This window comes from Sinocyclocheilus rhinocerous, unplaced genomic scaffold (assembly GCF_001515625.1).
Source record: "Sinocyclocheilus rhinocerous isolate Xijiao unplaced genomic scaffold, SAMN03320098_v1.1 scaffold283, whole genome shotgun sequence".
In the NCBI taxonomy this organism is placed as follows: domain Eukaryota; kingdom Metazoa; phylum Chordata; class Actinopteri; order Cypriniformes; family Cyprinidae; genus Sinocyclocheilus; species Sinocyclocheilus rhinocerous.
The window spans coordinates 97,618-124,497 of NW_015627233.1; the positions used below are offsets into that span (position 1 = coordinate 97,618).

A 26,880-nucleotide genomic window follows, 5' to 3' on the forward strand; every position below is an offset into this window, starting at 1 on the left:
CTGCAACGCAAGACAGTATAAGTCATTATAATCCGGAATTATGTCCCCACTGGATGCAACAAATCCCTCGTTTATAATGGGTTTTAATGTTTTTGTCTCGTCGCTCTGGCCGGGACACGGCATCAACAGTATGGTAAGGGGCGTAACATTTCCGTCACACGCTTGAGGTATTCGGCCAATCACAACGCACTGGATAGCTGGCCAATCAGAGCACACCTCGCTTTTCAGACCGATGAGCTTTGTAAAAATCGACGCGTTTCAGAAAGGCGGGGCATAGAGGAGAAACAATAATGTACAGTATGTGGAAAATAATGTGGTTTTTTTACCTTAAACCGCATAAACACATTTCATTACACCAAATACACAAAATAATGTTCTTTTTAGCAGCATCATATGACCCCTTTAAAACTAATTGTAAATGAATAAGATGTTAAAGAGTTTAATGAGAAACTATATTTAAATATTTCAGATGCTGACTAGCAGCAGCAGTATGGTTTAGTCAGCTAGGCCTATTTGACTAGTTTTGCACAGGGTACTTGTTACCATTGTTTGTTTGTTTTAATTGTGTCATGAATTGTCATGACGGAAAAAAACTGTAGGGCTAGACTTGAATGAATGAATGAATGATGTACATATAACATTTTGACTCTCTAAATGTTTTTTGTAGTTGTATATATTAATCACTGTATCCTTTTTCATCTAATTTAATTTTCCAAGTTTCATGTGAAACTCAGACCCTATAAACTTTTCAGTAGGTGCAGAAAGCTACAGGTGAGGTCTGTTCCTGTTTCAGTACTGCTGTGGTTCATATTGTACAGAGGTTAACATGACAGAGCTTAAAGAAAGCCCTTAATGCCCTAGTATCATTACTTTGAAGTTTGTGGTCATGCATGTGTTCATACTAACAATTAAAAGTTTGTGTTGGTAAGATTTTTTTTTTATGTTTTTGAAAGAAGTCTCTTATGCTCACCAAGGCTGCATTTATTTGATCAAAAATACAGAAAAAAAAAATATTACAATTCAAAATAACTGTTTTCTAGTTAGTTTAATACATTTAAAAATGTAATTTATTCCTGTGATGGCAAGACTGAATTGTCACATTCAATCAATTTAATTAGTATTTTCTGAATAAAAGTATTACTTTCTTTAAAAAAAAAACCAGAATCTTACTGATCTGTCTTTTGAATGGTAGTTTATATGCTAGAGTGTATCATCTGCTAATGGATGTTTTGATCAATTTAATGTGTCTTTTCTGAATAAAAGTATTAAAAAAACCTTACTGACCTCTATTTTTGAATGGTAGTGCATATGTTGATATTACCTGCTAATGGATGTTATGGACTTTGTGTGAACTACATGAAGGCCATGTCAGAGTGAAAACAGTCCATGAATGCTTATCAGTGACGGTTGTGCAAGCTTCTGTAGTTGTGCTTACCTTGAGTTGACCTTACGGCTAGAGTTGCAAAGGCCTTAGGTATAACCAATAACTTCCACTGGTTATTGAACTCTTGGGCTGTTTGCTTAACCAGGAGATGTTTCTGTTTAAACAAACTCAGATAGCCTGGTCCCTGGTCATCCTTATCTTTGCATTAGCACAAGCTAGTCATCACTTGGCCTGTGAGCAGGCTTGAAGTACAGATAGCAGACGTTTCTTGGTGAAAACGTTTTTTTCTGTACTGATAATACCTCTGCTCAAGAGATAGAGTTTGACCTTGTCATGTTTGTAAGTAATAAAAATCTTTCTATGTCCTTTTCCACAGGTGATTTTCAAAGCCAAAGCTAAATATTCACCGGAACTCAATAAGTACAAGTAAGAGATTTTCTTTCCTAGCTGTGAGGGCTGTGAATGAATTAAAGGGATAGTTCACCCAAAAATGAAAATTCTGTCATTAATTACTCACCCTCATGTCATTCCAAACCCACAAGACCTTCGTTCTTATTCAGAACACAAATTAAGATGTTTTTGATGAAATCCAAGAGCTTTCTGACCCTCCATAGACAGCAATGCAACTGAAAGTGTAGTAAGGAAATCGTTAAAATAGTCCATGTGACATCAGTAGTTCAACTGCAATTTTACGAAGAGAATGCGAGAATACTTTTGGTGTGCAAAGAAAACAAAAATAATGACTTTATTCAACCATTCTCCTCCTCCTAATCACATCTTCCGGCATTATTGACACATGTGCGTTCTACATCAGAACGCTGCCGTTATTATTGCTTTCTTTAAGCACAAAAACTCACGTCACATGGACTATTTTAACAATGCCCTTACTACCTTTCTGGGCCTTAAACGTGTCAGTTGCATTGCTGTCTACTAGGGATGTAACGATACACTCAGAGCCTGTTGAAAATCAATATAAATATGTGATGATTCAAATCGGTTGAGATGTTAAACAAAACGTGGGGGTAGGCATTTATATGAATGTATCTGAGAGGAACTGACTGTCTTTAGAAAAGTTTAGATGGTATTTTCTTTTCATCTTGCTTCCGTATGAAGTTGTGTTCATACGCTTTGTTTACAGTGGTAACCAAGGAGATGGTTCATCTAAAAATTAAAATGATTTAATTTACTTACTTATTCAACATATTCAAAACCTGTTCATGCTGATCTTTTCCATACAGTGAAGGAATACTGAGCCTGTCAAGCTTCAAAATGCTAATAAAGCACCATGGAAGTTATAGCAATATAGGAAAAGGCCAACATTTTAGTCAATGCATCAAGAGTGTGTGTGTGTGTGGGGTCCTTTATTTATTTATTTATTTATTTATTTTTTTTTTTTTTTTTTTTTTGCTGTGTGTACATTAATGAGGAAAAAAAATTAACTTAAATGATTTTAGCAAATGGCTGCAATATAACAAAGAGTGAAAAATTTAAGGGGGTCTGAATACTTTACGTACCCACTGTATTTCTGAGTGAAGCAAAATATTGAGCATGACGTATTATGTGACAGAGCTTGATTTTATTTAACAGAACATAGTAAAAAAATTATATTATATCCTATTTTTTTTTTTTAAATGCACTGAATCATATCTAAAATCATGTCAGGAATATTTAGTTAAGATCAAATGAAATAATTCAAATCTAATAATAAAATGTAGATGTTAAATTTGTTCACCTATAATTCACCAATGACTCATTTATGTCATTTTTTCTTTCTTTCTCTGAAATAATTTTTCTCTCAACTCTCAATAGGGTGCCCCTGCGTCTAGGATTTCTGCTGGCCAGTGTTTTTTTCCTGGTGGTGAACGTGACGTGTGCCATGCTGGTTCAGGGAGATGTGGGTGAGAGTCAGGTGAAGGATGCCGTTCTGGCACGAGTGCTGGTTAACGACAGCCTCTTTGTGCTCTGTGCGATCTCACTCGCCATCTGCATCTTCAAGATCGCTAAAATGTCTTCTGCCAATGTCTACCTGGAGTCAAAGGTAAGTGGACAGGGATGCGCTTGGATTTGGAGATTACCAATTGGGATTCAGAACATGATCGTGTAGCATTTTCAGTTTGACAGTGCAATAACAACTAATTGCATTGAATAGTGTTGGAAAAGTAATTACCATTCTGTCTAACTGTGGTGATCTTTGTGATTGTGATCCAGGGGACATCAGTATGCCAGGCCACAGCCATTGGGGCAGCAGTTATCCTCCTCTACACCTCCAGAGCCTGTTATAACCTGGTTGTGGTGGCTCTTTCTCCTGAAGATCGGCCCAGCCCGTTTAATTATGGCTGGTACAATGTATCTGACCAGGTAGTTCAATATAACTTTACGTATATATTGTTAATGTTAAATCTAAAGCCCCGTTCACACCAAGAACGATAACTATAAAGATAACGATATTAGCGTCCAGACCAGCGGACGGTATCGTCAGTTTATTCTAAGTGCACACGCGTTTGCTGCTTTAAATTCTCGGGCTTGTGATAGTAGTACTGATTCTGATTGAATGTCAATAATTTTATCGTTCATCAACTGAAAAAAATCGTTCTGGAAGTGATTCCAACGATATCGTTTCTCTGTGCCTTTATTGTTATAGCTGTGGTGTGAACTCTGCTATTCTTTAATATTGAGAACGATTTTTAGAGCTATATCTTTATCGTTATCTTTATAGTTATCATCCTTGGTGTGAACGGGCCTTAAGTGTGATGCAGTATGTTTTTAAAAAAAATAATTAATACTTTTATTTAGCAAGGATACTTTAAATTGATCCAAAGGCAGTATAGAATTTCAAAGCTGTATAAAGTTACAAATGATTTTTATTTCAAATAAATTCTGTTCTTTTGAACTTTCTTTTTATCAAAGAATCCTGAAAAATAATCTATGTAATGGTTTTCACAAAAACATTAAGTAGTTTAAAACTGATGAATAGCATATTAGAATGATTTCTGAAGGATAATGTGACATTAAAGACTGAAAATTTAGCTTTGCATCACAGGAATAAATTACGTTTTAAAATATATTATAATAGTAAAGAGCTATTTTAAATTGTAATAATATTTCACAATATTACTGATTTTACAGTATTTTAAAGGGGTCATATGATGCGATTTCATTTTTTCCTTTCTCTTTAGAGTGTTACAAGCTCTTGGTGCATAAAGAAGATCTGTAAAGTTGCAAAGACTAAAGTCTCAAATCCAAAGAGATATTCTTTATAAAAGTTAAGAGTTAGCCACACCTACCTAAAACGGCTCGTTAATGTACAGTATGTGGAAAATAATGTGTTTTTTTAACTTTAAACCGCATAAACACATTTCATTACACCAAATACACAAAATAATGTTCTTTTTAGCAGCATCATATGACCCCTTTAATCAAATAAATGCAGCCTTGGTGAGCATAAGAGACTTCAAAAACATTTAAAAAACGTACACAGCCCAAACTCTTGAGAGATAGTGTATGTAGAAAACATAAAGCTGATAAACCCTCATTGAACTTTCACTGTCCCAGATAAACAAGTCTCAGAAAGCTCACTGCTGTTAGTGTGGCACAACTGTTTGAGTTAATAATCAATGCTGCTTTCACCTTTATGTGAGATGTATGAACTCGTTATGTATTTATTCTTCTCATTTGCATAGTAGCTCATTTTTGTGTGCTCTGATTTAGCGCTGCATCCTTCAAGGGCTGTTATGTGTTTGGTACAATTAAAAAGTATAATAGAGGCTGTGTAATAAATGACAGATTATGCCTTTTGCTGCATATTTACAAATGTATTTCTGTACTTTGTTGTTTTATAAAAAGAGATGTTGACGGCTTCATTCATTAAAAATAAAGTAATTCAACATGGATTACGCTGCTTTGCGCAGTGCTCCACAGAAACAATCCATTTGAGGGGATTTAGACGGATATGGGCTCTGTGGGGGAAAGGTTTTTGTTTTGCTATAAATAGCTCGGGCAAGGCTGCTGTGCAGAAAGGATGGCTGGCTGGCGGTGACCTAGTTTGGGTTCACCTCTGAGACGGGCCGACAGGAAGCCAAGGTTCCCCTGATCGGCCTGCCCCCTTCTCTGATTCAGCTGCATATGTTTGGGTGGCTGTCTTGCTTATTCTTCATAAAGTTACTTTGTCTCACGCAAAGCTGTTGTGAGGATTTGTTTCTCGCTGTTTTGATGATGCATTTGATTCTAGGATTGTTTACATCTTTCCTCATCCTGCATTGTCTGCATTTTTGCAGATATTCGTATGCATGATGTTTGTGCTTTTGTTTGTTGTAGGCCACAGTGTCTTGTGCTTTTCAATGGTAGTATAGTATGTCTACTTGTTAGGGCTATTCTCCTCTATGGCTGCATGATTTGAGGAAAAATTGGTTTGCTTTTTAATTATTTATTTATTTATTTTTCATGATGAAAATTGTGATTGCAATTTGATTGCATTTTTAAAAGATTCAAGTTTGCTGTGCTTGTTTGTGGGGCTGCACAATTTATTGAACAAATACAATCACGATTATTAATTTTGTATTATTTACTAAACAAAAATGTTAAACAAAATAGGAAATATTACTAGTGTAAAATAAACATTGAATATTTAAGAAAGAAATAATTAAGTAAAACTGTAAAATTGCTATATTAATATTTATGGCTGTCTTCATTTATGTGTAAAAGCGTAATATAAGTCAGATTGCACAGAAGTGTAATAGCACACCTCGTCAATAAATCACACCATTTAGACACAGCTGTTTCTTGCACTAATTAAATGTGACAATACATGATACATGGTGACAAGTTATATGTGAAAGTGTAATGACTGTATAGGGAATTTTGGCATTTTAATCTTTTTTTTTTTTTTTCCTCAAGTGCTTCTATTTAGCTTTCATTTATATTTATTTCAGTTCTAGTTTTTATTTTTTTAGTACTTCAACTTAAACCTTTTTTACACAAGAAAGATTAAGTCTTTCATCTAATATTTTATTTTATTTTACAAAAACAATTATAAATGGTTTTTAGATTACATTTAGATTATTTTAGGCTTTAGATAACAAGAACAACTCTGCTGTCTACTCTAAGGTGTATTGGCCTTTACAGTGTACCGATACATCAATATGCTCAGAAGTGGAAAGTTCTCAAAATGTAAAATTTGTCTTGCATTGTGTTTGTGTCTCCAGGCGGATGCAGAGAAGATCAATGGGGAAGCCTATGTGGTCTTTGGGATCATCCTGTTCTTCTGGGAGCTGCTGCCCACCAGTCTGGTGGTGGTGTTCTTCAGAGTGCAGCGGCCCAATCAGAACCTGGTGAAAGTCTAATCCTGTCTCACTCCTCTAAATCTGTCCATCAATATCACAGCTGGACACTTACTCAATGATGAGAGCCGGCGATCGGCTTTTTAAGCCCCAGCGGAGTTGTTTTCCTGTCAGATAGAATTAATTACTCCGACGTCTGCCCCACTGAAAACAACATCCCATGCTGCTGTGTTAGTCACGTATTTGCCTGTCTGTGTTGGACCAGTCATACCGTTTTATTTATATTTTGTATACCTTGTTTCCACAGACACCGGGTGGCATGATCAACAGTCACAGCTTTAGTTCCAGGGCGTATTTCTTTGACAACCCACGCCGCTATGATAGTGATGATGATCTGTCTAGAAACACAACTTCCCGAGGAGATAGATGCAGGTGTGTGTACTCACATTTGTGTTTACTGGAACTTCTCAAAGATAGGAGTGTTATATTTACGTCTAGTTAAAGATTTATGACGTTTTTAAAGGAATAGTTTAATTAAAAATGATTTAATCACGGGATTCCAGACCCCTTGGCCCCTGAAATGAAAGATTTAGGAACCAAATTACTTCTATTTTTAGATGCTTTACAGAATTATTATTAGTGTTACTAAATAAAAATATTGAACAAAATTGGAAATGACTATTCTAATATTTTACTGAATGTTTTTGAACGTCCAATCTAGGCTGCAATTAATTGATCAAAATACAGTAAAAACAGTAACATTGTGAAAAATAATTATAATTTTAAAAAGTTTTCTATTTTAAAATTTTAATTAATCTTTTGTAAAAATGTAATGTATTTAATGCATCCTTGCTGAATCAAAAAAAATATTAATTTCTTTAAAAAAGTGTTGATGATAATAAAAAGTAATAATATTAATTAAAAAAAAACATTACTGACCCCAAAACCTTTGAATTTTAGTGTAACCGAAAATGACGCCAGTTAAGTGAGCGAGTCACTTCTGAAATCAGTAATGGCTCTGAATGACTAAGTCTGATTTAAATCTTTAACTCACAAGCAAGGCTGTTTCATGAAACTTTCTGACTGACTCATTAAAAAGGACCAGTTCATTAGAGTCATTTGTTTGGGAACCGCATGGTGATTTACTTGTCACACTTGCAAATTTATTTCTTTTTTTTGTGCATCTGGTGCCCTGACTCACGTTGATGTCTTTAAAAACTTGTATGATATTTTTCTTCAGCTAAAAACAGATGTTTTTTGTGAACTATCCTTTTAATTTACATGATTGATATATCAGTTAAATTGTATCTCTAAGCCTGAAGGTTCTGTTTTCCAGCAGTATCCTGTCGTCCACACCGCAGACGGGCCCAAGTTGGTACGGCTCGATCCAGAGGAACGGCAGCCTAACGGCAATCCCTCACCTGCTGAACGGCCCCCGAACATCAACCGCCCCTCTTCTCTTTGCCTACGACAACATTCAGACCAACCAGCACCACAATTACTATTCCACCCCCCAGAACTACTACTCGACCTCCCAAACACACTACGCCACCCCTCAGAACTAAAGCAGATCCTTCTGTGGAACGATCTAGTCTGAGGTTTGGCTCAGCCAGGACATCGAGCAATGCTTTATGGTCGTCTTCCCCCTCAAGTCAATTTATCTGCCCACATTGATGCGGCAGGAATTTAAAGGGACCATAAGGTGATGGGGGGGAGGTTTATTTGGACCAGCTTTTCCGATGTTCTCATTTCTGAAAACCATCCATCCCATCATCCAACATTGGTGCAATGAACTCCTCAGAGCCTTAAGCACATGGACTCCCCTCTGTGAGTTGGGATGTGCTTTTTGCACTTATTGTGGGCCTGTATTTCATATTTGGATCAGTTGGAGTAGTTGTAGGCCAGAATGTGGTGTTGGTGGTGGCGAGATTTTTCCATTTTTGGAGAGTACGCTTTTTATATTCCATCATCAGAGCACGAACGCCTAGTCCATCCGAGACGATCAAGTGAAAGCATTCTGGATCTGTCAGTACTAGGATCCAACGTGCACTGATGTTAACATGTGACTCTTTCTTGAATTCCTTTATTGCGTTGCCAAGGAGCCCGTGCTTAAATCCAAGGTAGTACATTTCCACGCTTCCCAAAGACAAAGACACCCGGTTCCTACAATCCCAGAACCGTCGACTGAGATATAGTGTGATAAGTGTGACGAGGAAGACTAACTCTACTTACATCCTCTAATATTTTGGTACTTGGCTTTTGAAGGACATTTTGGGCTTATATCAGTAACGCCCCTCTTCTCTTTGCCTACGACAACATTCAGACCAACCAGCACCACAATTACTATTCCACCCCCCAGAACTACTACTCGACCTCCCAAACACACTACGCCACCCCTCAGAACTAAAGCAGATCCTTCTGTGGAACGATCTAGTCTGAGGTTTGGCTCAGCCAGGACATCGAGCAATGCTTTATGGTCGTCTTCCCCCTCAAGTCAATTTATCTGCCCACATTGATGCGGCAGGAATTTAAAGGGACCATAAGGTGATGGGGGGGAGGTTTATTTGGACCAGCTTTTCCGATGTTCTCATTTCTGAAAACCATCCATCCCATCACCCAACATTGGTGCAATGAACTCCTCAGAGCCTTCAGCACATGGACTCCCCTCTGTGAGTTGGGATGTGCTTTTTGCACTTATTGTGGGCCTGTATTTCATATTTGGATCAGTTGGAGTAGTTGTAGGCCAGAATGTGGTGTTGGTGGTGGCGAGATTTTTCCATTTTTGGAGAGTACGCTTTTTATATTCCATCATCAGAGCACGAACGCCTAGTCCATCCGAGACGATCAAGTGAAAGCATTCTGGATCTGTCAGTACTAGGATCCAACGTGCACTGATGTTAACATGTGACTCTTTCTTGAATTCCTTTATTGCGTTGCCAAGGAGCCCGTGCTTAAATCCAAGGTAGTACATTTCCACGCTTCCCAAAGACAAAGACACCCGGTTCCTACAATCCCAGAACCGTCGACTGAGATATAGTGTGATAAGTGTGACGAGGAAGACTAACTCTACTTACATCCTCTAATATTTTGGTACTTGGCTTTTGAAGGACATTTTGGGCTTATATCAGTAAAGTAGTATATCATTCTCCAGGGATGCCTGAAATGGTGCCATCGTATGATTTTCCTAGCCGAAAACATGTCGCACAGAATTAATGTTTGTATTGAACATGCTTCATAAGCTTTATATCATCATTCCTCTATATTTGTATTTCAGGAGCGCGATTGGTCAGCAATCGATGTCCCATGTCCAGCTTAAATGAAGAAGCCCTTTCCATTTCCCTAAAAAAATAATAATCATTTTGTGTTTTAGCAAAAAAATATATAAATGTAATCCCCTAATTTGCTGCTTCATATGTTATGAGCTGTGTACAAGATAATACCAGCAATCATTTGGCTGAAGCAATCATTAGTTGTGTAAATATTATATATGGGCAGCTGTGGGATTGAAACTCCATATGCACCTGCTGTTATTGGATTTATTTTTAAAATGTGTTTTAAATTGCATCTTGCAGGGTTTTGTGTATGCTGTATGAAAAAAAGCGGATGATTTTAATTGATTTGGATGTTTTAAGTCAGCCTCGTGTCTCATATCCTTGCTTTCTGCCAGCTAATGTGTAGCAAAGCTTTTCAGTTATGAGAGATCTTAAGCGTTAATTGATGGCAATGTTATGCGTTTGATCGAATGCTGATTGGGTTCATTTCCTGACAAACCGCAGACAGGATGGGGCTGTGTATGAGTTGGTTGGTTTGTTTTATTTTTCATCTTTATTAATTTATAAATGTGAGTCTGGTCTGAAAAATGTTACTGTGAAATTTATATCAACTCTTGAATCTCGCAAAAGAGCAAAGCCTTTGTTTTTTTTTGTTTGAGGCCAATGAATGTAACCCGTTTACCCATGTTCATAGTTCATTAAAGATGTACACAAGCACTACCATAAAAAAATAAAGTTTTATTGCACTGTTTTAAAAACAAATTTTGTTTTGACCAGAGTCTGGGTTATTTGGTGTGATTTATTATAAGAAATCTACAGAAAATTGATGTTTATTGCAGATAGCAACAGAAGTAAAAATATAAACTTTTTTTTTTTTTAACTCGTGTGTTTCTGTATCTACAGGTTTTCCCTTCAACATACCAGTGTTCATTTCTCTTGATAACAGTCGAACATGTCTGTGCTTTCGTTTCTTGGCTGAACTGCTGGCCACAATTGAATTTGTAGTGGTTGGATCTCACAAGAGTCTCATGGAGCAGGTTAAATTAGGACAGAACAGTGAATCTTGCTTCTACCTCTAAGATCGTCAGCTGTATATTCAATGTTTTGACTGCTATTAATACTTGCTGTTAATTCATATAATTGCTGAATTTAGGTTATGTCAAACCTTTGTTAGTAGTGTTACACCCTATGGCTCAATTGGTAGATTGTGGAACTAACAATGTCATGTGTTTGATTCCTAAGGAACGCATTTACTGATTAAATGTATACACCGAATGCACTGAAATGTTAAATGAACAAATGCATAAAAGAATGTATGAAGGAATGTAAAAAAAAAAAAGACAAACCTCCCCAACACACTTTAACATTCATAGCAAAATAAATGCAAAGCCTATGTGAAACTCGATACAAACATCTGGAATGTTTATGAAAAAAATATATAGGACATTTAAAATAAGTGATCACTTTTTGAAAATATAATTCTACTAATAAAGAACAACACTTCTCTTACTGAGAAAAGTACATTCACAATATTAAATAATATATTTAAAAAAAAATGTAAATATTCTTTTTTATGTAATAGTCAATATGCTCAAAAAATCTAGGTGCTGAGGCACGTATTCAAAAACTACAACGCTTAATTTAACTCATATTTTTAAAAATATATTACACCTATAAAGAAATGAAAACTTGGCTTTATATATGCAAAATACACAAATCAAGTGGTTTATGTCCCTCTTGTAAACCATTTGAAGTATATTTATGTATCTCCATTTAATTCCCGAGAAGCTACGTTAATTTTTGGTCACTTATTCCGTTTTTTTTATACATTTAACATGTGAAATACATTTTTGTAAGAGACATGTAATAGTGCAAAATATAGCCCTAACATACAGTTTTGTGACTAAGGTGCTCAATTCTTAAGGGATAAAACTGTGCAGTGCTGTTAAACTGTATCTAGAAACAATTGGTATAAAACATTCTGAAAACCGTAATTTAACAACCCAAAACAAATCTGTCCTGTTGTGTTATGCATGTCAGATTCTTGACTGTGGCTGAACGAGGGATTTTTTTACTGTCACTGTTTGAGATTTGACAACAGCGACCGAAAGTTCTCCAGCTCTCTGACACTTGTGGAGATCCTGAAACAAAACAAGACACATTAAAACAAGACATAAAGATATCCTGACAAAAATAGATATTGACATACCTTCCAAAAGCATTGAACAAAGACACAATTTCCTGCCGGCTGAGCTGAAATGATGGATTGGTGTTGCTTGTGTTGGGCATTGCCTCGATTTGCCTTTCTGAGAACAGGATTTTCAGTGCACTTCCCAAGCCCTGAGTCTATGAGAGACATTCACTGGACGTCACATATCAACACAAACAACATCATCTGGATACATGTCACGGTCTTCACCATCTTACCTGCAATTTGCCCCAAAGTCTGCATTTAAAACACTCAACACAGTCCATGATGCGTGAGATGTTCTTAAAAGTCAGCTTGAAGTCTTCCTAAGGTCAGGAAAGATGCAACTGATTTAATGCTTCTTTAAAAAAAAACATGTATTTCTGTAACATTGTTATTATAGCAAACATGGAAAAGAGCCACTGACTTTCAGTTTCATAGCTTCCTTATTATTTCCAGCAAACAGAGCAGTCTCATCAAAATGCAATGGAAAGGATCTGCAAATATAAACATTTTAAATATATTAGAATATATTCATATATATAAAAAAATAATATATTGTGAAATATTATTACAATAAAAAAACAACTACATTTTTTTTGACGCAACCATTGCAATGCTCTTACTTGGCCAAATGGAGGAGCTCTAGAAGCAGTTTCTTGTTCTCGTTGTCTTGAGTGCGTTGGCCAGTGTACAAATGGAAGGCAGGACGTTCAAAATAAGGCAGTATTTTTGCCAGAGCACGCAGCTCAATGAGGTACAGGTAGTAGAGGTTGCGTAGTCTCTTTGGCCCCTCCCCTTCTGTCAGCTCCTCGTCAAACCTCAGCTGGAACTCGGAGACGTTGTGACCCCACTTCATTTCGAACCAGTTTTCTGACCGAACAAATCAAATCAGACAATTAAACACTCAAGTTTAAATAGTCCCAGAAATGTTTAACTTTTTACATTTTTAACTTACAATGAAAAACACAAAACAAGTCGTGACTTACCGTCTAGTAGGTACCTGGCGCTCAGGTGTATGTTTATACTGGCATGCAGTCCTGAGATCAGCCTGAAGAACGCTCGTTTCTCCACACACAAGCCTCGAGGAACAACAAGAGGGACATGTAAATTAAAATATACAGTAACACATATAAAACACAGCACCTTTAAGTAGGGATGGGCGATACCACTTATTTTGTTTTCGATACGATACCGATATTTTTCAAGGCAGTATCGTCGATACCGATTCGATACTTCTGAACTAAACTTTTACATTATGAAATGTATTAAATTACTAAGAGTAAAATAGGTAATGATAAGCACTTAACTTTATGTTTAAAACGACAAATTTTTTTGTTGTTAAATTAACAAAATCACTGGTAAATAAAACACACCTTAGTATCGATATTTTTTGTTTGAGTATCGATACTTTTGATACTCGCGTCAGTATCGATATATCGATACGCCCATCCCTACCTTTAAGCAGAAACGTACCTTCTAGCCAGCGGTAGAAGCCTTGCCCTTTCATGAGAAACAGACTTGTCAATTTCTAGCTGATCAAATCACTGGTTAAATGGATTTGAAGAGCGTAACCTTACCGTCGTCTCCTAAAGTGGAGGGAAAGAAAGAGAGATGATTACAAGGATTATCTGTCATAAGCATCACAATATGACATGGATCTACTGCATATAAAACCAATGTGCTTAAAAACAGACAAATTTTAGACTTGGAAAACATAAAACAAAGCATTACTGCTCACCGCTGTTAGACGCCAAAGGATTCAGTGGTCGTTTAACTGAATACGGTCTGAAAAAGTAGCAAAAGAACGAGAGTTGTTACAACATTATGAGCACTCAATGATAATTAATAAAAATATCAAAGACAGGTTAGGTTGCAAATTATAGGTGGGTTTTTAGGGTGTGAAGATTGTTATTTGTTCAAAAATTGAGTAAAAACTGAAATATTGTTTAATTTTATTACAATTAAAATTAACCGTTTTCTCTGTTTTAGTATATTTGAAAATACAATTTATTCCTGTGATGAATAAGCTGAGCTTTCAGCATCATTACTCCAGTCTTCAGTGACAAATGATCCTTCAGAAATCATTCTAATATGCTGATTTGCTGCTCAAGAAAATGTCAGAATGTGAAAGTCTGATTTGCACTAAATACTCGCAAACAGAAGCAGTAGTTATTTATAATGTGTTATTGACGAGCAGGGGCGTACATTTCGTCTAACAGTAGGAGGGACAATAAACATAAAATTTCTCAAGAGCAATTTTTAAAAGGGCACACAAATAATCCAGCTAAAATTGTACTTGTAAGTATATGTATACACAGAGGAAAGCCTTACTATTTGTGCAGCAGGGAGACCGTGCCAAATAAGACAACTTCTAGCTGTTGGTCGCACCGCGACAGCGCTCGTGTCCGTTGTAGACAGTACTATCCGTCACAGTGTTGCCAAGTCTGTGGTTTTCCCGCGGAATTGGGATACTTTATCACAGATGCCGCGGGTTGTATTTCATGTCCGCGGGTTGAAGCATCCCCAATAATGTGTATTTTAGCCCCCGGAACGCGATTTTTACCGGGGGACCCCTCGAAAAGCGGTTAGTTTTGGCTAGTTTTGGGCTACTTTTGAGTAGCAATTGTGAGGGTTTTGTTGTGAAACCTGGCAACCCTTTCCGTCAAGCAGGTAATGTTATTGCTAATTAGCGACTCATCGAAAAATACATTGGCATCATCTGTATTAAAGAGAAAATAATCACTTTATCCGATGTTTAAGTGAATAAAATAGCCTTGACAGTCTTACTTACTGGAGTTCCACAACTATTGACTATGTTCTCTCTCACCGGACTTGTGTGTGTAGGTGATAGGGCTGTCAAAATGACTGAAAAACTACATTAGAATTTTGTACTTAAATATTACCAAAATTCGAATTATATTCGAATTTAAAATGCATAATTTCAGTTAGGATGAAGAAAAGCTCTTGAGGCTACAAGAGGGCACATCATTCAAAGCATAAGATAACATGACTATCTGCGAAAAAAAAGTGCATAATGTTTAAAATAATGTTTATAAACCAATTATAATTAAGTTGCTTAAACAACTATAAACAAAACAGCATCATGTATGTATGCATAGTTTAATACAAAGGGTGGAAAGCCAATCACAGAGTACATTTTTCATTTAAAAACATGAGACGCAGTGGGGATGGGGAAAAAACCCGACATAAAGTCTCGATATATGTTTTTTTCAAAGTTAAACTTGCATTAATTTTACATGACTTTCTAAACATGCGGCTCTTTTGTGCGAGACGCGAGTGCAACAATAATAGATGTCCATCTATAAAATGCGTGAAATATCAAATGCAACGTTTTTGCATTCGAATGTGGATTTTTATTGTAAATTCGACGAATATTCGAATTGACAGCCCTAGTAGGTGATGTAAAAAAGTAAAGCAGACATTTGGACCAAAGCACTGTGAGGCAAGGGAGGGGGCGACTCAAAATGTTTCTAAACTTAAAATGCATTTTTGCCCCGTTTGTGTTGTTTTACTACTTACACAATTATTTAAAGTATAAAACATTGTTATTTACAATACACAGCGTGGTTTTTAATCATATTTTTAGGGGGGACAACCCTCAGATGGAGGGACAAAACAAAAACACAAACCCCCCCTTTTTCCACACTGCTCAGAATAAATGTGATGGTGACTCTTTACTTGAAGCAGTTCTCCTCATAGATGCTGTTCCAGATCCGCCAGGCCTCTGGTCCTTTATAGCCAGTGAAACGTTCAGGGTTGAGCAGGAGGTCGACATACTGTGATTCAGGCGAGTCCTCATCTAAGAAAAGAAAAAAAATCAATGATGCAGAGCCTGTGGAGGATGACTAAAGCATACTGGTCTGCAGCCCAGGACGTACTTGTCAATAATCAGACACCTCAAATAAAAAGCAAAATTGATCAAACTATGATTACCGTCCAACATGCAGAAACGGTCCGATTCATCATCGTGCTTCTTCCACTCCTGAAGAGCCTGACGTGTCTCATCACTACATGGGCAAACATTCAGAGAGAGAACTTGCACAAACAAGGCCAAAAACTGAAGAATTATGGGTATTCCTGACATAAAAATTAAATATGTTATACCTTAGAGAACCATTGATGGCTCCAAGTTTCTCTGCCTTCTCACACTCCTCTATATCCTGACTGGCTGCTTCTGAATACTGTGGGGGGAAATAATCAACATCCAGTAACACTAATATGTACGATATACACTATGACTTTCTAATACCTTATAACTGCTGGATTTAAGGCCCTCTGGTACTTCACCCTGTAACGAAACACACAAGGAACCTATGAAGTCCCATATAAAATTCCTCAAGACAAAATCAAGTGAATGAACTTTGAAAAGCTCACCGGTGTGCATGGTTTCACAGCACAGTATTTGAGTCCACACTGACTGTGGTCTGTCCAGAACGGGCAGGCGTTGTTCAGATTGACCTGAGCATAATATTGAATATTTAATGTCATCAGACTGAACCGGGAACTCTTTTGGATGAAAATTGCAAAACATGTAGTTCACCGCAAGATGTCGCCAAAGACTAGTTTCTGTATTAGGCGGTGTCCAGTCTGTACTGCATCAGTCTCTTATTTTCTGATAGTGAAATGTATGTATGCTTAAATCCAGCTTTCTTTTAGGTTCCTAGTGATATCTGATCATATTCGCCTGATCTTTTGTTCCCCTCTTATATAGGAAGAACCGCACTACTGTTAAAAATGATCATTTTAAGCGTAATGCAGTAATGTGTGTGTGTAATTATCAATTATATATAATTGATCATTTCAGAGCTGTATCTTTTCTCATAATTTAATATTTATTAATTTACATTCGACTGAGACTTGTCATAGCACTTGCATATTATTGCTCTTTTGTTGGTTTTGATTGCTTCTGTTGTCATAATTTGTAAGTCGCTTTGGATAAAAGCGTCTGCTAAATGACTAAATGTAAATGTACTATATAAATTAATTTGTTTATTTAATATATATATATTTATTATTTAATTTAGTAGATGGGTAAATAAACACCATTTTGGTGTTTGCATCAAATGAAATGTACAAAAATGATTTTATATACATAGAAAGCATATTAAATGCAAGTATCGATTCTAATGTTTAAAATAACTTTTGTGAAAATAAAATCTCGAAATATGTATGAAATTATGTTCCATCTTCATTCAGTGCAGATATATTTATGTAAAAATGAAACACTTATTTTGACCTGTACTTATTAAAATACATACTAACATACATAAGTGATCGTACCAAATTGTATTATATTTTTAAAATGATTAAAAACACCTTGCTGACAAATTGGTAAAACTTTTTTTTTTTTAATGACAATTAATTTGTACTTTGGGGCTGCATTGCGATCCTTAAATAGTCTTTTTTATGTCTAAATCTAAGGATTCTTGTTCTAAATATGCAATACACAAATAAATCCCTAAATAGTCGCTGTATATTCACTGATTCAGCTGCATGATACTTATCTTACACTTCAGTATCTATCTAGCTATCTATCTGATTTCAAACTGTGGTAGAGCAGCGCCATCTCATGGACGGAATCCGCCAGTACAACGCGCCTCGCAGCAGATGAAGAATTCAAGGGCGGAATCGAGTGTATCCCAGTTTCCTTTTTGCACACTTTGTAACCCACTTTCAGCGCGTCACAGTAGGTCAAAATTACAATCTTCCCTTCACACACAAACATCCTCAGACTTCGACGGACAGGACTTTTTAACTATCCCCTCCCCTCTAAACAGTTCAAACAAAACTTCCACTCCATCGTCCAGTTTGATGCGGACACCTCTTGGATCTTTTTCTCCCTAAAAACAAAATTCCCTGATCCCCGGTCAGTCGTCTCCGGTAGGATAAGCAATACGATCTGCTCCCCAACTCCATTCTCTATTTTTGTGCTTCCTTGTGCTGCCAAGCCTCTGACGTAATGCTCCGTGTTAATTATTAGCATGTGGCAAGCGATGCCGAGACTCCCCTCTGCTGCTTAAACAAGAGCGACCGACTGCGGGGAGAAAAACCTCGTCAAGATGGCCAAACACACTGACCCAGAGTGAAGGGGCACCGCTCCCCGTCCCGTCCAGTCCTGTCCTGCGACCAGCACCAATGCAACTGCGCCTTTAGGTGAGTGACTTCTGAGCATTTTAAGCCTTTACAGTACAAACCTGGGTTGCAACATCTCTTGTCCCAGCTTTTTTTGCCACACCAGTAGCTTTCTGTGGGAACTCCGAGTATGATAAAAATGGAAATCAGTAGGCGTGTGTTCTATTAAAAGTTTTGGGTTGTTTATTAATTATAACTCATAAACGGGGCATTTCGATGAATTTAGGCAGGGTAACTAACCCACCAAACCGCTGACTTAAGAGTGGGGAATTGCTTCATATGTAAAGGGTTGTGAAAATTAAGACTGAATGCTGACTTACAGTAGGGACAGTCGAGCAACAATTTTTGGGAATGTTCTGGACAGTCTGCGATTTCGCTCGGATATTAGCCTATATGAGACGATCGCTTGAGTGCCGCATGTATGGACGTGAATAGAAACTGAAAGCCTGTGTTTATTTTTATTTGTTCACATCTGATGCTTTTGGAGGTAAGTGTATATTTAGGTCACCCTACCGGACTCAGAAAAGATATTGAGATTGCATTAGTCTTGCGGAGTTCCCGGTTCATCTGCGAATAACGTCAGCGCGCGCTTTTGATAGAAGATCACTCAAAAACGTTTACGCATTTTTACAAACTCGCTAGTGCCCACTAATGTGTCAACTAACCTCTTAGACAAATTTAGGATTTGATTCATCTCATCTCAGAATCGAGAATCCGGTTCAGAAAAAGGTTCAATTCACTGATTCATTCCGCATGAGTCATCGTTATGCCAGTAGGTGGCGATAAGTGCAAAAACATTTTTTTGGGGGGGCAAAAATCGGATTTCATTTCGTTGCCTTTCAGATTTGCACAAAAATCGGATTTGAGCTGACAGGCTGAAGGAGGCTTTTTTTGTGTGTGAATGAATCATTGAATCGCTCAAGCCCGAAACATCGTCTACATCGCTAACATCGTGAGTTTGATATCCGCATTATATCAAAGTTGATTGTTTACGCTACTTTATTCTTTAGCAAATCTTACTAGTCTTAGGGTAACCAATTATTCAGTAGGCTATACGTTAGGCTACAGAAAAAAAAAAGTCATATTCTTCAGTCAAAATGTGAGTTTCACTATTAAGATTAGTCGATAATTCCTAAATGAGATGTGCTCATTCAGTTCATAACTAGATGCCTTTTTTAATTTAGTTTATAAACTAAAGCAATTTGCTCGTACTATAATCAGTTAGTGAACTATGAGTCAGTGCATAGAAATGGATACAAATTATTATCATTCTCTTAAATGATTAGTTCAAAACTGATTCATTCACGAATGAAACGCCACTGGATGAAGCAGGTTTATTTTGGTCTCTGGCTTCTTATGAAAGGAAAGTGGAGTTGCTTCACAGACTGAGACCATGTGATATTTGCCAACTCACTGTAAATGGTTAACCTGTTCGTGTTTCTTTGAAGAAATATCACATACTTGTCATTTTCATCTGGAAGACTCAAAAGGCAGGCTTGTGGCGCCTTTCCAAAAGCTTCCGAAACCAGCAATGGGATTCAAAATATGTAGATAATACAGCTGATAGTCTACTAGCTGGTTGTCTAATAGCTAGTTGACTACCAGCTGGCCAAACCAGCCTAAGGTAGTCAGCCTGTTTTTTGGAACTGGTTGAACAGCTATATGACCTACCTGGACCATAAACCAGCTTCCAAAACACAATTGCCAACTTTAAGATGAAATTTCCACCAGTGCTTCACATTTTGTGTTTGTATTTCTTCTAAAATATGGACTGTATAATCACTACTCTTTACTTTCACAGAAAGGAGATGTTCTCTGTGGAAAATGCCATCAAGACTAAAGCTGGACAGTCACTGTATGCTGGAGGAAAGCTGAGGAACGTTTTGTAAGCCCCAAGTGGTCAGAGGGTTGGAGAGCTCCAACGAATACCATCTCAAAAGCTTCAAACAGGGATTCCCTACAGCCAAGCCTAACTCCAAAACCCAAGAACAAAGATGCAATTCATTGGTACCCACTAGCAAATAACATCTCAAAGGGCTGTTTTCTGTCAAACCTCAAGTAAAGGTGAAAGCAAGTGTGTTTTTGGATACGTCTGCGTGGTGATTCTCTATTGAGCTGCAAAGCATCGTAATTGGGTCGCGGCCATCTCTCTCTCACTCTCAACGAACCCAACTCTTGGTACCGTGAGCCTGCCCATCAGATCATGATGTTTCGTGACCAGGTGGGAGTCCTCGCCGGCTGGTTTAAGGGATGGAACGAGTGCGAACAGACGGTGGCGTTACTGTCGCTCCTCAAGCGGGTCAGTCGGACCCAAGCACGCTTCCTTCAGCTCTGTCTGGAGCATTCCTTGGCTGACTGCACCGAGCTGCATGTTCTGGAAAGGGAGGCCAATAATCCAGGTCAGTACAGAGACTTCCACCTTTTCTGACAGTACTAACAAAATGCAAGCAGGTGGATTTGAGGTGTACCCAGAACAGGTGCACCCAGCTTTTTTTGGTTAATGAATAGGTGTCTGGGTGTCTTCAATTTACCCATAAGATACTTCAATGTTTATTTGCTGTGGAATAGAGATTTACACAGACACCTATCTGTATGTAATGTTGAATCCAAAGTGTTGGTCTAAATTTGAGGGAGCGCTTCAATGTGGGCGTGTGACCATGGAAACTAATAAAGAAGAAGCACATTCATTTATGCACCGGAATAAACAACCAACATGCTGAGCTGAGGGCCTGTGGATATTTCATACATAAAGATAAATGTACAGTAAGAAAGAACTACTGCATATTTCGTTATTGCACCCATACGCAGTCTAAAACCCGTACATGGGATTCCCATCAGAGTTTATAGTGGGCTGGGACTCATAAAGAGCCTCATTGTGTCTTGCAGTGGTGCAAGTTGTATTTTATATGAGGGATTTTAGTGCAGCTCTGTCATTATTATTCTAAAACATCAAGATGAAGACATCAAAGAAGAACTCATGAAGTTTTTAAAGTGGTCCTCACCCTGGTGTGTCCACTGACATTAAAACCAGCTGACGGGGTGCAGCCCAAGTGAAACTCTTCTGGTTGGTGTATTTCTGTTGTCGGACTCATATGTTGTTTCTCTGAGTTGCTGGTTTGTTATTGCAGATGGTGGATTTGCATGCTTGTATGTGGTGGTGACCTTTTGAATGAATCCACTGGAAATGTGTGTGCGCGCGTGTCTGTCTGTGCATGCCTACCTATTCGATTCACCTCGAGCTGTATTACGCAGTTATGCCTATGTCAGCCAGCGCAATGTCAGCTTCCTATTACTCACCAGACAGCAGGGATTCTTTGGTTAATCAGTGTATTTTCTTTCATTCATGCAGACATCTGGTTTAGCCTGGACCCTCATTAAGTATCTCAAACTGAACTCACTTCAGGCATTTTAGTTGTTGTTTTCCCATGTGAATGTTAGGCCTATGTTTTGACTTGTTTAGCTCAGCAAACTAGTAACCGATCTTACACTGATATTTTACCCAGTTTTAACATTTTTAGACTTGGGTGTGGTTTTGTATTTGAAACCAGTTAAGGGCTTTCTAGGAAAGTTTAAGGCTATTAGGTGATTTTTTTTGTTTTTTATAAAGTCTGAGAAAATACTGTAATGTAATAGTATACTGTAAAATAATGTAATTACGTTGACAAGTTAGCAGAATGACTGCTTCTGTACAAATTTAAACGAGTAATTAATTATTAACCTATTTCATCTATTTACTATGCAGAAATATAAAATATAGTATTTCTAAATAATATAGTACGTATATCAAATAATTCATGTTTGTCTATATATGATCATTTATTTATTTAATTTTTTACATTTAATTTTACGTAATGTTTTTATAATTATATGTAATTTAGGTACTTAAAGAAGCAAAATTATATGTGACAAAGTTGTGGAAATAACACAACAGAAAATGTAGATGGATTAGCTTTGTTAGAAAATGCAGCATTTTTTAAATTCAACATTTATCTCAAAATTAATTTTGTAAATTATCGCCATTGACAGTCCCAATATAATATAATTCAATTCAGTTCAGTTATTTGTATAGCGCTTTTCACGATGCAAATCGTTGCAAATCAGCTTTACAGAAAATAAAGTTTCTACATTATATTTAGTAATAGCTTATCAGTGGTGACTATCTCATGTTGATGTCCATATAGCAGAAATGTATGGGAAAAATCAAGCAGTTAGTTAATGTCATGTAATCAAACAGACAGTGCACACTATTAACAGCAATGATTATATGTTGCGTTCAAACGTATAGCAAAATTATACTGTATATATAATATAGTATTATTTCTAATATATATTTTAAAGGGGTCATATGATGCGATTTCAAGTTTTCCTTTCTCTTTGGAGTGTTACAAGCTGATTGTGCATAGATAAGATCCTGAAGTTGCAAAGACTAAAGTCTCAAAACCAAAGAGATATTGCACGATTTACTATTTCGTTCCCTCGATTTGCTAAGTTGTGCGCACAATTTACTAATTAGTTCTCTCGATTTATAAATCGTGTGCAAATCGAAAAAATTAGCAAATCGAGGGAACGAATTAGTAAATCGTGCGCACAATTTATAAATCAAGGGAACGAAATTGTAAATCGTGCACACGATTTAGCCTACTATTTTCTATTTTCTCTCTCTTTACATTATATTAGTTACTTTACAGTTAATTTAGATCTTACATAGGCTATTTAATTATATTACTATTATACATATATAAGTTGTATGAGGGGTAAGTGGTTACATGTCTGAATTAATTAATTTTAACTCAACATGTCAGGTTAAAAAATATTTTAGAATGACTAATCACATCTATCCTCTGAAATCAAAGACCCTTTTTATTTTACAAACCAGTAAATGACCACATGAAGACATTCCCATTCATTAGAATGGTGTATACGGAGTTAACGCGCAGCTGGAAGTAGAGTGGAAAGATGCAACTATTTGGAAAGAACTGCGCCAATGAGAGGAATCCACAATGACCTACTTATTTCCCTCTGTGAAGGAGCTGCCTTGTTCCCCTGACCCAAATGATGCAACTTATTTGCCTCTCATCTCAGCATCATGCACCGTAACAAAATGCATGTGTGTGTTTTGCATTTGAGTCACAGGTAGTATTGCGTATATCATATTCAGTTCCGTTGTCTCTAATAAGGCTATTTTTGCTTTGGTAGAGTTCACATTTCCTCAGTGCTGCCTTCATCTAGTTATATTAGTTTTAACCACCATTGGTGCAGTGGTTTAATTTGGCATCTGTGTGATTGATTGTGAATCTATAAAGACATTGAATCCAAAACACACACAAGGTTACACAATCCCGGCTTAGGTTTTGTTGTTGTTTGAATTTTTCAACCGTTCCATCCAGCATGGACAGTCAGATAAAACAGAGTGTATGTGTATCTATGTGCGTAAATGGGAGAGGGTATGTGTTTGTCGGAATATTATTCCTGTCTGAGCTGGTGTTTAACCCTTGGCCCTTTTTCCGCCCCTCCACCTCACAGCCCAGAGGCGGCAGAGTCCGGACAGGAGGGGCACTGTTGTTATGAATGACTGACTTCATACCTCTGTGTATGCATGGGTGTGTGTCCATCTGTGTGTGTATTTGAGATGATGAAGGCTCTCAGAGTTGTTTTTCCAACATGGAGGCCTCTGTGTAAGATGCACTAAAATGTACCTTCAGAAATGTCAAACACCCATATATATCTAACCCGAACCAGCTGCGCTGAACTGATGCTCCCTGTTGTGACAGGTAATGTGACAGGAGAGTATTGGTGTTGACATATTGATATTTCTAAATAGTATTTTTTTAATCCTTCTCCTCCAATCATACAGTAAGTTTAATGTCAAACTGTACAACTATATTATATAGTGAAACTACAGTTTAGAACTGAAATGTCATGGCTTACTTATACTTATAATCACAGCATAACATGGTTCATTTTACATTTTTGCATTGTGCAGATACTTTTATTCCAAAGCAACTTACACGCGTTGAAGATATATGTTTTATATCAGTTGTTGTTACATTAATTGGGAATCAAATTAATTTGACTTACTGTTGTTAGCACCCTGCTCAATTGTTTGAGGTTCATGAAAGCTAATTTTAAATGTACTTTATATGCCCCAGTTATTTTCCTTTCACAATGTCTTAATGCAGGTCCTCTTCTAAGGAAAGAAGCAAAATTGTAAGTTGTAGAAATCACTCGCACAACAGAAAATTTGGCATTTTGTAAATTCAATATTTAAGTTATCAAGCAGTTGTATTATACTTGTATAAATTATAGTATAATTTATAATGTATTATAATATATAATATTATATGATATTAATTATATAATGTGTGCATACACACACAATTTAACTAAAACAGCTTTTTCTTATGTGTATACTTTTATTTGTAAAGGTTTTTGAAAGTTGTAAAACCATTTATGCCAAACAATTTGGTAAATATTATAGATGAACATTAGGACTGCAAATGATAACTTAAAAGATTTAATTGAAAGATTTAAAAATAAATGAATTGTTGTTGTTGTTTTTTTTGTGTGTGGTCTTTTTAACATAGTAAAGGTGTTTACATATTGTTTTTCTGTTGTGTGTGAGATTTCCACTTTTTTATTTTTTTACATAAAATTTGTTTCCCTTCATTAAGAGAAGAACTGAATGCAGTAAAACTGGGCATTACATTTTGAAAGGAAGATAATTAGGCAGGCCTGGTTCCAGAATTAAATCACTGAGGGTGCTTCTTAAATTAGTGAGGGTGCTCTTGTTACGGAGTGACAGAGACGTGAGACGTGCGGATCCATTTGCATGCTTTTATTAAAAGGCGTGGTCATGAAACAGGCATGGGTCGATACACAGCAAACAGTAATAGAAGAGGCAAGATGAAGAGTAATCCAAAGGCTAGCGTGGGTCTGAGATCGGCGAACAATGTCCAGAGAGGTAGGCAATAGAAGAATCCAAGACAGGCAGGAGATCAGGAAACAGGCAATCAGGCACCAAACTGGACGTGACTAGACTAGAACTAGGAACTAGACAAAACTGTCTGTAACGTAGCTATCACACGATGAGCGATAAGTGCTAAACAATACTCAGCGTTGAATGGTGGTGTGAGACTGATTTATATAGTGTGTGTTATTGGTTTCAGGTGAGCTTGTGATTAGCGCAATGGAGCATGGGAAATGTAGTCCAGGGTGATGTGTAATAGTCTGTGTGGTGTGAGAGTCAATATAATGGGAGGGCGACCTCTGGTGGCAAGTGGATGGAAGTTCATGGACAGGATTCGTGACAGCTCTAGCTTTAATGCACATCTATTTTGGTCTTTTATCACTATGTCATTCATTGCAATTTCGAGAGTGAATCCCACATTTATGTTGCTGTCAATTATTTCAGTTTATCGCAGTCTCAGAAAGTTCTGTTATAATCAATTAATCTCTCTGTTTACAGTTCATTATGTGTACACTAGGCATGGGCCGGTATGAGATTCTGACGGTATGATAACCTTAGATAAAAATAACACGGTTTCACGGTATTGCGATTACAGCTCTAAAATATGTTATTTTTAAATGTCTGGGTAAAAAAAAAACTTTTTTTCTCCACTGAACACATTTTATTTTTAAGAAACATATAGAACATTTTGGAACAGTAAACATGTCAGGCTAAATAATTAAAATAAATAATTGAATTCTTCTTAATTAAATTAAGTGCAGTCCTGCAGCTCAACAATAATCAGAACATAAATAAATTATTTTCTGTAAAAAAAAAATCCCTATAAATGAGCTTAAACCTGCAGCTCAATAATCAAAAATATAATCAAAACATAATTTCTGTAAAAAATAAAATAATAAAAAATGCTAAAAACCTGCAGCTCAACAAGGTTTTTGGAGACATGCTCGCTTTTTTACACATTCATCTTTCAATCCAAGTTATGATGGATTAAGTTTGGAGCTATGATTTGGAGCGGTGAGGTACGAGGATGTGTGCACATACACACATAAGGAAAGAGAGAGCGCTAGTGTCACACACACGCGCGCGCGGTCTCTCCGTACAACACTCAAACAGTGGCAAAGTGTTTTTTTGTTGTTGTTTTTTTTAATGCGTGATTTTGAACAGATGTAAACAATGGCAGTAGGCTTAAAAGTATAGACGTGATACCAGCTACATTTAATTATTGTACTAAATCGCAGAAAAGTAGGCTACAGTAACATACGTACTTTAGACTGCTGTTGCTTAGTTGCTTCACTCTGTGAAGTAACGTGAGGGAGGAAACTAGTTGACATTAGCTAGTTAATTAGCCATGTTATCTGCCTCGGTAGCAAGCCAAATAGTATTTATTTCAACACTGAAACAAATGGCGGGTGGGTCTCTGTCTTGATCGGGGGTGAAAGATGACACAGATATATAGTTTATGTTCGACCTGGAAGTATTTATTTAGCGATCAGAGCTAAAACGCCATCTGTACGGAACACCGTTGTGTACGGAACATGGTTAGTCTACGTTACCCGAAAAATTCCCATACGACAGACTTCGTCTTTTTCGACGGGGGAAAAAGTTCCAGGGATTCATCTCCTTCGGCCATCCTACAC

The 26,880-nt window shown here is 36.9% G+C and overlaps 3 protein-coding genes and 1 long non-coding RNA gene across 5 annotated transcripts in view; 3 read left to right on the top strand and 1 right to left on the bottom strand.

The window, feature by feature from the left end:
* Positions 1-8,942, top strand: part of LOC107723581 (integral membrane protein GPR137B-like) — a 25,357-nt gene extending 16,415 nt beyond the window's left edge. Inside the window, exons 2-7 of one of the 2 annotated variants that reach the window (XM_016532289.1) lie at positions 1,761-1,810; positions 3,194-3,422; positions 3,593-3,742; positions 6,586-6,711; positions 6,968-7,092; positions 7,997-8,942. In XM_016532289.1, the coding sequence (XP_016387775.1) occupies positions 1,761-1,810; positions 3,194-3,422; positions 3,593-3,742; positions 6,586-6,711; positions 6,968-7,092; positions 7,997-8,225 (909 nt within the window). In that variant the 3' untranslated portion in view covers positions 8,226-8,942. The remainder of the gene's footprint in view (positions 1-1,760; positions 1,811-3,193; positions 3,423-3,592; positions 3,743-6,585; positions 6,712-6,967; positions 7,093-7,996) is intronic. The other variant, XM_016532293.1, reaches the window with a different exon arrangement.
* A 12-nt stretch (positions 8,943-8,954) lies between these two features.
* On the top strand, positions 8,955-10,670 carry LOC107723615 (uncharacterized). Its single transcript, XR_001637939.1, has 2 exons — positions 8,955-9,750; positions 9,797-10,670. It is a non-coding gene; the product is annotated as an uncharacterized LOC107723615 (long non-coding RNA).
* Positions 10,671-11,530: 860 nt separating this feature from the next.
* LOC107723685 (ERO1-like protein alpha) lies at positions 11,531-18,127 on the bottom strand. Its single transcript, XM_016532398.1, has 15 exons — positions 17,966-18,127; positions 16,519-16,602; positions 16,394-16,432; positions 16,249-16,325; positions 16,078-16,151; positions 15,823-15,943; positions 13,862-13,908; positions 13,701-13,709; positions 13,597-13,623; positions 13,110-13,202; positions 12,747-12,993; positions 12,548-12,617; positions 12,360-12,446; positions 12,142-12,278; positions 11,531-12,073 (listed from the first exon to the last, which is right to left on the bottom strand). Exons 1-15 carry the CDS (start codon positions 18,125-18,127, stop codon positions 12,010-12,012), a joined length of 1,338 nt encoding a protein of 445 aa, XP_016387884.1. The 3' UTR covers positions 11,531-12,009.
* Positions 17,469-26,880, top strand: part of LOC107723599 (protein Smaug homolog 1-like) — a 43,878-nt gene continuing 34,466 nt past the window's right edge. Inside the window, exons 1-4 of the mRNA XM_016532312.1 lie at positions 17,469-18,297; positions 20,078-20,675; positions 22,638-22,655; positions 26,311-26,339. Of these exons, the coding sequence (XP_016387798.1) occupies positions 20,480-20,675; positions 22,638-22,655; positions 26,311-26,339 (243 nt within the window). The 5' untranslated portion in view covers positions 17,469-18,297; positions 20,078-20,479. The remainder of the gene's footprint in view (positions 18,298-20,077; positions 20,676-22,637; positions 22,656-26,310; positions 26,340-26,880) is intronic.

Coding starts and splice junctions, on each gene's coding strand:
- LOC107723685 (XM_016532398.1), bottom strand. CDS start 18,127: ATGCTAATAATTAACACGGAGCATTACGTCAGAGGCTTGGCAGCACAA. Junction 16,433..16,518: donor CTGTGAAACCATGCACACCG/GTGAGCTTTTCA, acceptor GTTTCGTTACAG/GGTGAAGTACCAGAGGGCCT. Junction 12,994..13,109: donor CGCCAGGTACCTACTAGACG/GTAAGTCACGAC, acceptor TTGTTCGGTCAG/AAAACTGGTTCGAAATGAAG.